Source organism: Suricata suricatta, chromosome 14, assembly GCF_006229205.1.
Source record: "Suricata suricatta isolate VVHF042 chromosome 14, meerkat_22Aug2017_6uvM2_HiC, whole genome shotgun sequence".
Lineage (NCBI taxonomy): Eukaryota > Metazoa > Chordata > Mammalia > Carnivora > Herpestidae > Suricata > Suricata suricatta.
The window spans coordinates 84,445,756-84,456,612 of NC_043713.1; the positions used below are offsets into that span (position 1 = coordinate 84,445,756).

The 10,857-nt window shown below is 61.8% G+C and overlaps 1 protein-coding gene across 1 annotated transcript in view; it reads right to left on the minus strand.

Annotated features, from left to right (window-relative positions):
- The window catches only part of NCOR2 (nuclear receptor corepressor 2), a 174,502-nt gene that overhangs the window by 69,615 nt on the left and 94,030 nt on the right, over window positions 1-10,857 (minus strand). The window contains 2 exon segments of the mRNA XM_029921630.1: window positions 7,509-7,520; window positions 8,969-9,067. Coding sequence (XP_029777490.1) covers window positions 7,509-7,520; window positions 8,969-9,067 — 111 coding nt within the window.

Sequence of the window (10,857 nt, forward strand, 5' to 3'; positions counted from 1 at the left end):
AAGGCTTCTGGTTGGCAAGGATGAGAGGGGACACTGCAGGACAGGACCTGGTGGGCAAAGGCACGGCATCGTGAAAACATCCCCTGTCCTCACCAGGTGATACGCTGCACCTGGCTTCAGGGCCTGGCCAGCCTAACACCCACGCGCAGACCCGCGGCGGCGCCCTGGTGGCGGGGGGAGGGGAGGGCAGGGGAGGATGGGCTCTGCCTAGTCTGAAGGGCAGTGCGGCGGCCGATCGAGGGAGACGCGGTGGCCGGTTGCAGTGGGTCTTTTCTCGCGGAAAGACGGGGCCAGCGATCCAGGTAGGAGCTGACGAATTTAATCCTCAGATGACAGGTCCTCACAAGTGTGCTGTGACAGCTTCCCGAGACCCCACCTGCAGCAGCGCCGATGGCAGCACCATCTCATCCCTTCCTTGCACAGATATGTCACAGAGCAGAGACCACGTGCCAGGCGCCTGCAGAGAGGGGCTCTGTCCTCGTGACACCTGCCACCTCCCTGCGGCGCGGCAGGGGTCCCGGGAGCCCAAGGCTGGCGGGAGAACTGCAGTCAGGGTCGGGGCCAGAGTCAGAGGCAGAAGCATGGAGTCTTCTGGCTCCGGCAGCCCCCCACCGAACACTCAGACCCTACCCTCCTCGCCCAGGCCGTCCGTCCCTCCTGGGAAGTGCGCATGGGGGTCAGTCTGTGACACAGAGAAGTGCAGGAGCCAGACCAGCTCACGGGAACAGACCCCCACTTACAGGGTTTTGCACACAAATTCTTACCAAACACGGCCACTATTGATAACCGAAACACATAAGCCCTACCGTTAAAGAAGTTATAACGAGAACAAAGGTAATAAGCGCTCCAAACGCCTCACTTCCCAATTATTCAACTACGTTTATCTGTTATCTATGTGCTTGAGGGTATTTACGTCAAAGGCACCCACACAGCGGAAGTGGGGTGTGATACCGCGCGACGTGCGTCCCCCCAGTCCACCTTCCGGGAAACCGCGCTGGCAGCTGAGATCGGGGCACCGTGGGGGCGTTTACACCACGGCAACCGGCACGTGCTGCCATTCGGGGCTTCGCCCCCGGAAGGCTGGTTGCTAAACACACACCAGCCTCCCCTGCAGACACATGTGACAACAAAGCCTGAATTTCACACACACCCGGGATGTCTGCTCTGCCTGCAGGGAAAGATTTGGCGGCTGAAGTTCGGTTTTAAGTCGATCAGATCCTGTCCTGCCACAGAGAATAAAATCAGTGGCCGGACCCAGGTAAAGGCCCTATGATGTAGCCCCTGCCTGCCCCTACCCGCCTCACCCACCTCCCTTGGGGCTGCTCCCCAGTGCCTCCTGGAAGATGCCACGTGTATTCCTTCCTACCCCAGGGCCTTTGCACTCACTGTGCCTGCTGCTTGGGAGTCTCCCTCCAACTCTGCCTGGCTGGTTCCTTCTTATCACTCAGGTCTCAGCCCAAATGACACTTCTTCGGCAAAGCCCTCGAGGTCTACTCCCTAAAAGCTGCCCTCCCCTCCGAATCTGTGGCCTCTGGAGTCTGGCTTACATTCCGTAGCCCTTCCCGCCTCCTCCAATCATCATGCTAATTCACTTGTGCACTGCCCACCTCCCACACGGACGTGTCAGCTCAGGGGACCTGGTTTGTCTTGTTGTCTGTGGAATCACCTAGAATGGTGACAATGTGAAGCCATGACAGAAAGGTCTCCAACACGGCCACCGTCTACCCAGGATGCTCCTCAAGCGGGCGGGCCCGCCAGGCATAGGCCCGCACAGACGCTGCTCCTCCTGTAACCATTTCCTGGATCTTGGCAGCCCCGCCCGAGATGCCCGGATGGGAGTGCGTCAGCCCCCAGGCTCTCACCCCCCGACGCTCACATCTTCCGGACGGGCTCCTGTCTCCCATGTCCTTCGACTTTGATGTGGTCTCTGCCTCAGAGGGGACTGGCTCCCTGCCACCACAGCCCGGCCCGTGAGAAGGCCATGTCTGTGTTCTCCCGAAGCTTGCTGGCCCCCAAGGGCATGGCCCCTTCTGAGAACAGCAGCTCCTGGAATGGGACTGGGGGCCGGGGGCCCACAGGGGCCTCCTCACCGGCCTCCCCCACCTCAGGCAGAAATCAGGGACATCTGCTCCCTGGAGCCCTAGATCTGGACGCGGTCTGGCCCGGCCCGGCCAGCCCCCCGCAGAGTGGGAGCACATCCCCTGCCGGCCAGGTCCCCAGGCTGGAGGCCCATCTGGGCTCCGGGCAGCAGTCTGGGACACACACACTCTGCTCACCCAGTGGCCTGGGAGAAACACAGCCCAACCTGGAGGCGATGTGGCCCTATCTGGCCTGCCATATGTCCCCGCCCGACGTCATGGGTTGAACAGTTTCATCAGCCCGGGGGTGGGGGGACAAGCAGGCCCCGGGAGCCAGCACCGGCTGCACACCCGCTGCCCCTCCCCATTGGACCGAGCTCGGCTGGGCCGGCCTGCGGAACAGCCTTCAGGGTCACACTGTCCTCCGTGAGCACGGCCCCAGGCAGAACAGCCTCTGGAGTGCCCCAGCAACTGGAACAAGGTCACCTGTCCCTTGGCAAGGAGCTGGGAGAGGAGGTCCAAAGGGAGGGAAGATGGGGGTGGCAGGTGTGCGATGGAGACAGGGGGGTGGGGGTGGGGCCGGAGGGGGAGGGAGCACAGAGACTTACAGGCAGGGAAAAGAATCAGGAAAACAGGACACAGAGGAAGGAAAGACAGAGAGAGATCAACCCAGACAACACAGGAGCCTGGAGTGAGCACCTGGTCAGAGGTGGGGGCTGGACTGAGCCACAAACCACGGGTGCGAGGGTGTGCAGGCCAGGGCAGGAGGGGAGGTGGGGTCCCCAGCACGGCCCCCTCAGACGCCCCGGGGCAGGCCAGGAGGCTGGGCCTCGGCTGCCTAGGGGAGCACTCACCCTCGGGGCCACGCCCCTCCGTAGCACTGGCCCCCCCATCACCTGGAGGGCCGCGGGGGGCCCCTCGGTCAGGGCTGCGGCAGGGCCAGGCCTCACTCTCCCGGCTCCCAATGGTGGAACCGGCTACTGACAGAAGCACTCCCGGACTCTGGTTCTGCGATCAGCTGGGGTGATGTGGCCCCTCCGTCCATGAATCACGGGCTGTAAACCTCAGTGGGTGACTCAGCTCACCGAGAGGGCTCCCGAGCTTCGGCCCAGCCCACAATCCTGCCCGCCACTTACGGCAAGACCTCAGGAGCCCGGGGCCGGGACTGGGGGCCCAGCGCTCAACGGCAAAGCTCAGGCGTGCGGGGTCTGGTGGGGGTAGACGTGGAGGGGCTGGTATTCCAAATGTCTACAGCTGGGCCTGCATCTCCCTGTGTCAGAATATGGAGAAGCTTCTGGAAGGTGGGCGGCACCCTCAAACACAAACATGATCACGATGCTCCAAGCGGCCAGCACACATCCCTTGCCTGCAGGGCTGAGCACGTGTGTCACGGAGGCCACGGTGCCTCTTTATGTTCTACTTCTGTGCCCATCCAAGCTTTCAAAATGCAGCCTCAACATGATGAACAAACACTTGGGACGGGGCGTGTGACGAGGCTGTGACACGGCTGTGACACGGCAGGGAGTCACTGGGATGGACGCAGTGATGTCTCGCTATGTACGCTGTGGTTAAGCATCCGAGAAGGTCACAGCCACTGTGAAGTGTAGTTTGCAAACATGCAAATACACAGGATTTGTCTGTCCGAAGGCCTGGCCAGGCCCCCTTCCGGAAGGGCTTGCTGCCCCCGCTCAGCTGTCCGTGGCCCGTGGGCTGCGACCTGGCCCTGTCAGGCCACCTCAGGACGCCTCGGAAAGGCCCCTTCAGTTCATCTCACCACCTCCCCCGCCCCCCCTCGTGGTTAGCCCAGGCTGCCAGTGAGCCCGTGCCGTTCCTCAGTTTCCCCTCTGCCACCCTGCTCCCTCCCCATCCCTTCCGGGGGGCCCTCCCCAGGAAACATCCCCCAGGCTGAGGCTCTGAGAGGTCCCAGGCCAGCAGCTGGTGCTGCTGGGTGGGTGTTCGAGGTGCAGGCTCCCAGGCCCCGTGGATGGGCACAGCCCACAAGTCCTCCAGGTGTGAGCTAGAGACCCTCGGCTGGACGCCAGCTCTGTCCCAGGCTCGTGACTCAGCCTGGGACCCCAGCAGGGGACAGCCTGAGGGGACAGCCTGGCACTAGGTGAACGTATCGACTACTACGGCCGGTCTGGAGCAGACGGTGGTGTCCCCTGTGTTCTGGGGCGAGTAACTTCCTGCCATCAGCGCCATGGGTTTGAGCTCCCCTCCCCAGACACGGGATTTACGTCTGGAACCCACTTCAGTCCCACTGAGGCAGGAACGCTAAGGAGAGGGGGCATCCCCCTTGTCCCCAGGCCCAGGCCATGCGCCACGCAGCTTTGAGAAGGACCACCAAACCCACTCGCCGACACACTGACGGGCCGCCTCTCGCCCTGAATGGGGGCCGTCTGTGAGCTGTGCAGACCCCGCACTCGGCTGATGCCTGCGCTCTGGCCTCCTGAAAGATCACGTCTGATACGGCTCTCAGAGCAAAGCTTCTTAGCCCGGACATGCAAGAGGCACTCAATAGATGTCCTTAGAAGAACACAGTACTGTGCGTCTGACACCTGGTGGGGGGATGGGGCATCAAGGGGCATCTGTTGGGCTGAAAAGCTGAGAGGGGCCCCTCGTGACCATCCTTAGCCACAGCGCAGCCCCAAGCCACGGAAGCCACAGACAGGCACCACAGCCTCTGTGGTCACCAGCCACCCGGAAGAGGGAGGGGACACGCATGGGGTTGAGGGTGCTAAGAGAGACTGCAAGAGGGCGAGTGAGGCAAGGACAGACGAGACAGCCACCCTGTCTCCCAGAGACACTCGCCGTCCAGGGATCGGAAGGGAGCTGCGAGACCAGGCGGAGTTTCCAGGAGCAGATTCAGGTGAGCGGAGACGGAGACCCGGGCGGGGGCCGGCGGGCCCCCCCACCCCCCGCTGCCTGGACCCACACAGCCTGCACACACAGCGCCCACGGCGGACGCAGTAGCCCAGGGGCGGCTTCCGCGCACCAGCCACACGGCCACCACGTGACACATGGCACCTTGGGGGTCCCCCTTGTGCTCCCGTGGCAGACAGTGCTGGGTCTGACTCTGGAACATGCCGCCAAGAGCTGGCTTGAGGGGAGCCCCTTCACCGCCTCACACCTCGACCTCCTCACCTAGAAAACGGGGATCATCAAGTACCTGCCCCCAAATCCCGGGGTCAAAAGGTGTCCCGCCCTCCGCACAGGCCCGGTCCGTGGTGGCCACTGGCACTGGGCGAACACGACCCTGGCTGCTGTTCTCTTCGACATCAGCCCCGTGCGGTCACCTGCGGATTCGGGTGGGTCTTCCCCCACGTCTTCCTGCCCAGGGGAACGGTGAACCCCGGCTGAGACCGCCTACGTCTTGTCCAACACGACAGGGACCCGGGAGGTGGGGCAGGCCTGGCTCGCTGCCCTCGGGAAGGAAATCCACCGCCGATGCCTCGGCCCCGTCCCCCGGGAAGCCGGGACAAGGGAGGCGCTACCTCCTGGCCGCCGTGGCCCTGTCCCAGAGGCCTCTACGTTTCGTCTGCGGAAAGGACCCGATGTCTGCCTTCCTGTGGCTGCCCACTCTCAGCTGCCGCTCTGGCTGCGCACAGCAGGGGGCCTCCGGCTGCCCCTCGCCCCATCAGCAGCCCACGAGAGACCAAGGCCGTGCACCGGTCCTTGCACCCATGGGCACCCATGCGGACATGCCCCCGCCTACTCCAGGCCAGGCTGCAGGAACGCCGCCCTCCCCACAGCAGATTTATTGGCAGGATCACGGGTTTTATAAAACCGAGGAGAAATAAGGGCGCTCACGGCCCACCAGTGATAGCATCCCAGATTAACGAGAGGGGCCGAGGGAACGGGGCTGGCCATTTATTTCACGGTCACGGCACAAAGACAAGACTTACAGCCCCAAAGCCAGCGCTCAGGATGACCCATTTATTCCATATTTATGAGCAGGGCCAGTGTGCCTGGCACAGAAGTCCTTCCAAGATCTGCATATAAATCTCTGTCCCTGGCAGGGCCCGGGCCGCACTGGCACTATAGCAGCCCCGGTGAGGAGAGGGAGGGGAGGGGCACGAAGACGTGTCCCATCTCCCAGGAGACGGGGGGCCTCCTGCCCAGCTTCCTGCCATCTATTTGCAGGCAGCGGCCCTTCTCTGTCCTGGGGCAGGGGCGGCGGCCCGAGGCCTCAGCCAGACAGAGGCCACAGCTCACCAGAGCCACAGCGCACATGCTACTGCTGGTCCAAGACAACACCGACAAGAGGGAACAGACGTCCCTCCTCTGCTATAGAACACTCCAGGGCTCCCCAGGGCCCCGGCTTGCCTGGTCGGGCTCTGTCCCAAGTCACAGAGTCCGTTTCCTTACCACCGGCCTCACCATTCTTGATTCCAGAGGACGGACTTACACTCGAGCCTGAGGACAGATGGAGAACAAATACGAGCAAGCGTGCACTGAGCTCAGTGGGCACTGAGTGATACGCCCAGCGCTGGTTCACCGTATCGCACTCCCGAAACGGACGTGACGCTACGCCTCACCTGTTCTGGCATTAAAATTAAAACCTTAATTTCAAAAGAAGAGCAAATGTGAGTTTGCCCTGCACAGTGTTTTGCTGCTGGTGTTGTTTTCTGTCTATTTATTTGAGAGACAGAGAGACGAGTGAGAGCGCACACGCAGCATGAGCAGGGGAGAGGCAGAGGGAAGAGAGGGCATCCCAAACAGGCTCCATGCTCAGCCCAGAGCTGGACGGGGGGCTCGATCCCACGAACCCTGGGATCACGACCTGGGCTGAAATCAAGAATCAGATGTTTGACTGACTGACTGACCCCCCAGGCCCCCCTTGTTGTTTCTCATGCATCCTAAGATTTAAAAATGAGGCCATTTCACATAAATCCCGATTTTCAGCTTATCATCCAGAATCCGCTCTGGCAATACGAGGCCACTTGGCCAGAGGTCAGCCAGAGCGGACACGCGGAGCTCTGTGAGTGGCCCCGGGCCTCGGCGCGCCTCGTCGCCTCTCAGGGACGCTGAGGGCAGGCGTGAGCCGCCGTGCACCAGCGCTATGCTTCCATTTCCACAGCGCAGAGAGCCGCCTCTGCCCACTTGGCACACGTGAGGAGACACGGGGTCCTGCGATCTCTCTCCAACACTTCGTTCGCAGAAGACCCGGGAAGGTGCTGCCAGGGCGCCTGGGGGGCTCGGTCGGTGAGCATCCAGCTTTGGCCCAGGTCACGATCTCCCGGTTCGTGGGTTCGCACCCTGCCTCAGACTGCCAGCTGACGGTGCAGAGTGTACTTGGGATTCTCTTGCTCTTCCCCTCTCCCTGCCCCTCCCCCACCCCCAAAATAAACCAGCTGTAAAATCAAATTAAATTTAAAAAGAGCCTGGAAGGTGCTAAGACCCCTCTCTCATGGCCCCGTGCCTTTGCACCTGCTGCTGCCTCTGCCCAGCGCACCCTCACCTCTGTCCCTGCCCGACCGAGGGGCTGCTCCTTACCCTCACCTTGGAGGGCCCTGCTGCAGGGCCCCTCGCAGGCATAGCTCTGGCACATGGTCTTGGAACCAAGTACGTACACCCAGAAGGAGCTCCCTGTGCCCAGCACCAACGTCCGATGAACAGAATGAACGCCACAAAATCAAAGGTGTGGCAGCCAGGACCAGAGACGCGGGCCACAGATACCCCCAGCCCTCCAGGACTTGTCCGGGGACACCCCCTCCCTACGTACCCCCCCAGTCAGAACCCTCTCTCCTGTAGAGCCCCCCCCCCCACGGCGCCCCCACCAAGGCAGTGGGGCGAGTGCGGGCATGAGCATCAGGAAGTCGAGCCAGAGAATGGGCCCACAGCAGGTGCTCAGCACACACCCCGAAGTGGGACTTATTTTTAAATAAATATTCCTTTGATAAGTTTATTTATTTTTAAATAAACCTAAAGGCCTCTATTTTGCCACAATCCCACCACTGTGCCCTGCGTGTCTCGGCATATCCACGTCCCCTGCCTGGAACTTCTGTGAGTCTGAGCCTCTCAGTCTAGAAAATTCCTGACTGCACCTCAGTTTCTAAAACACACCACAACTAGATCTTTACAGTGAAATGGCTCCAAGGGGGTAAGCCTTGGTTTCACCCATTTGTTAGATGGGCGGGCGGGCGGGCCAGCTTTGGTCGCACAATGCTCAAGGCAAAGCCTATCCACAAAGCAAACATGGCACCCTTTGACGACCCAGCCAATGAGAGCCAAAGCACAGGCCCCACTGTTTATGTCTGAGTGCAGGGCGGTGGGGGGCTTACTTATTCTATCAACAGTATTTTCTGTACAGGACCAGGCAGCCCAGATTTTCAGCCTTATCATTTCTGTGACAACTGCTCCACTCTGCTGCTATAACAGAAAAGCTGCTGTGGCAATTTGAAGATGAATGGACACAGCGGTATGTCAATAAAACTTTATTCACAAAGAAAGGTGGGGGCCAGACGTGGCCTGCATGCCAGCTTGCCAAACCGAGTTTTAAGGCCTCACCCTGAGCGGGGGACGGCTAACACACTGCAGGAGGGTGCACTGCCTATTTTTTGCATTCAAAAATGCAGAACGGTAAACACAAAAGAACTATAAACCTTTTTTAAATGTTAGCTTTGTGAACCACCCCGAGTCACCCAGAGAATGCAGTTCTTGCTCTAGAGATGTGGCCCTTTTCACCACAGCGATCATGATTCACCAAGCCAGGAGTTCTAGAATTTTCCAGGCTCCTCCGTGGTGCTGGGGTAGGCTGACCGCCCCCAGAGAGGGTCTCCCAGCCACCGCCTCGGAGCCCGCACAGAGGGTCACCGCCCGTCCCGCGAAGGGCCGCAGGGCATGCTGGGAACCCGTCCCAAGAGCCCGGCGCCCGGCCGGCCTCTTACCTGGCTCTTGCCGCGGCGCCGGTAGCTCCTCCTCACCAGGCTCTTATAGTTCTCGTTCTTCTTGGTCAGGTAGTAATAGAGGACACACTCAGCCACAGTCTGCGGGACACAGAGAGCAGACCGCTGTGGACAGTGTGGGTGGTCAGAGCAGGCGGCGGGGGCCGGAGGCCTGGGTTCTCATCCCGCCGCCTCCGTGCCGGCGCTCACCTCACCTCCTCCCCCGCGCAGCAGGGGTGCTAAGAGCACACGGTATACAGGGCGGTCGTGAGGATGCCATCCGCACGCCATCGCACTGCGGGCGCATCCGTGGCCTGCTGCCTGCTGCGGTCCAAAACCGCGACGACGGCGGGCGCCTGCCTCCCCGGGCCCTCCAGCTCCCTTCAGGCCTGGGGCTCCTTTCTCTCGGCCCAGCCCCTTCTTGCTCGGGGCACGAGCGCTCCGCCAGAGCTTCGCAGCCCGGCCGGACTCTAGGGTCCCCAAGCCACCCTTCATTTCCTGGCCCACCAACGAGGCCCGCACGACAGCTGAAAAGTCTCTGAATTACCAGAGGCCAGTATTTGCAAAGCGGGTGATGTGGGGGTCCGGGCCCCCTGCGGCCATTCAGGGGCGCGCCTCCCGTGCGGACGAGAGCGAGCTGCACAGGCCACCCGCCCCCCCTCCACGGCTGGCCGCCGGCCTCGCTCAGAACATGCCTCTCCCCGGAAGCAAGGAGCACAGTTGGCAATCCCTGCTCCAGACCCTTCTGGAAGCTCTATTTCAGTCCTGTCCTGAGCTGCCTCTTAGCCAAAATACACCATAAAGTTTACTCTTCACTGTAGAGACACTGATTCCCCGTTCCCAAGCAATGCTGCTCGGTGACCAGCGTCTGAAACCCTTGCCTCCGTCCCCAGGGAGCCCTGACCTAGAGCCTCCCGGCTGTCCACACCCGCAGCACGAAGCCGTCACGAACTCAGAGGAAAGGCTGTTTACAGGGCTCGTTTTGGCGCGGGATTCTCAGGCCCGGAGAGACTTGGTCTCCCCACGCGGCCCGTCTCCCTCCTCCGATGGCTATCAGCTCCTTAAGGGCGGACACTGGGAACAACTGTTCAACTTTAAAATAACTGCATGGCTCCTGCCCAGACGGCCCTCCCCTGACTCCAAAGCATGAGGCCTCCGGCAGCCGGGCCCCCCCACGAACCCGATTCTAGCGAGTGCGGCGCAAAGCCCCAGGGACAGCAGCCGCAGGAGGCGGGCCGTTGCTGGGTGCCCTTCCCACGCCACCCTGCGGCCCAGAGTCTCATCCGGACCCCACCCGCTTCTCCACGGCTGCCCAGCCCGACGAAGGGTGCGAAGGGGGCCTTCACCATTCTGTGGACGCCCTGGGCCCACCTGCCGGTGGAGCAGAAGTGACAAGGGACCCTGCCGGGGACTGGCTTCAGGGGCGAGCTCGGGTTCGAGCGGTCGTGCTACGTGAAGTCTCGCACCAGCCACATGCTCAGCTGGCATCGGGGGCGTCAGAAAGCACAGTGTGACCATCGGCGGGGCCCACCCCCTGGAAGAACGCCACCCTGGCCTATAGGGATGCCAGGCATAGCATGGCTTCTGGAACCTTCCAGAACCTGTGCCCAATTGCCGGGGGGGGGGGGGCAGAGTCACTGCCACTTCCGAGGAGCAGGCTCAGGGAGGTCGGTGTGCACAGCTCTACTGGTGCCTGAGCCTGGTGCCCCGCCCCTCGGCCAGCAGGGGCGGGACCTGCCGCTGTTCTCAGAGGAGGGAGGAGGAGGACTGAGGGGGGGAGGAGGGGAGGATGGACAGATGGAGCCAGGGGCAAGCCCCGTGGGCAAGGAGGGAGGGCCTATAGCACCAGGGAAGGGGCCGCCAACCTGAGTGGACCCCGGAGAGGCATGGAG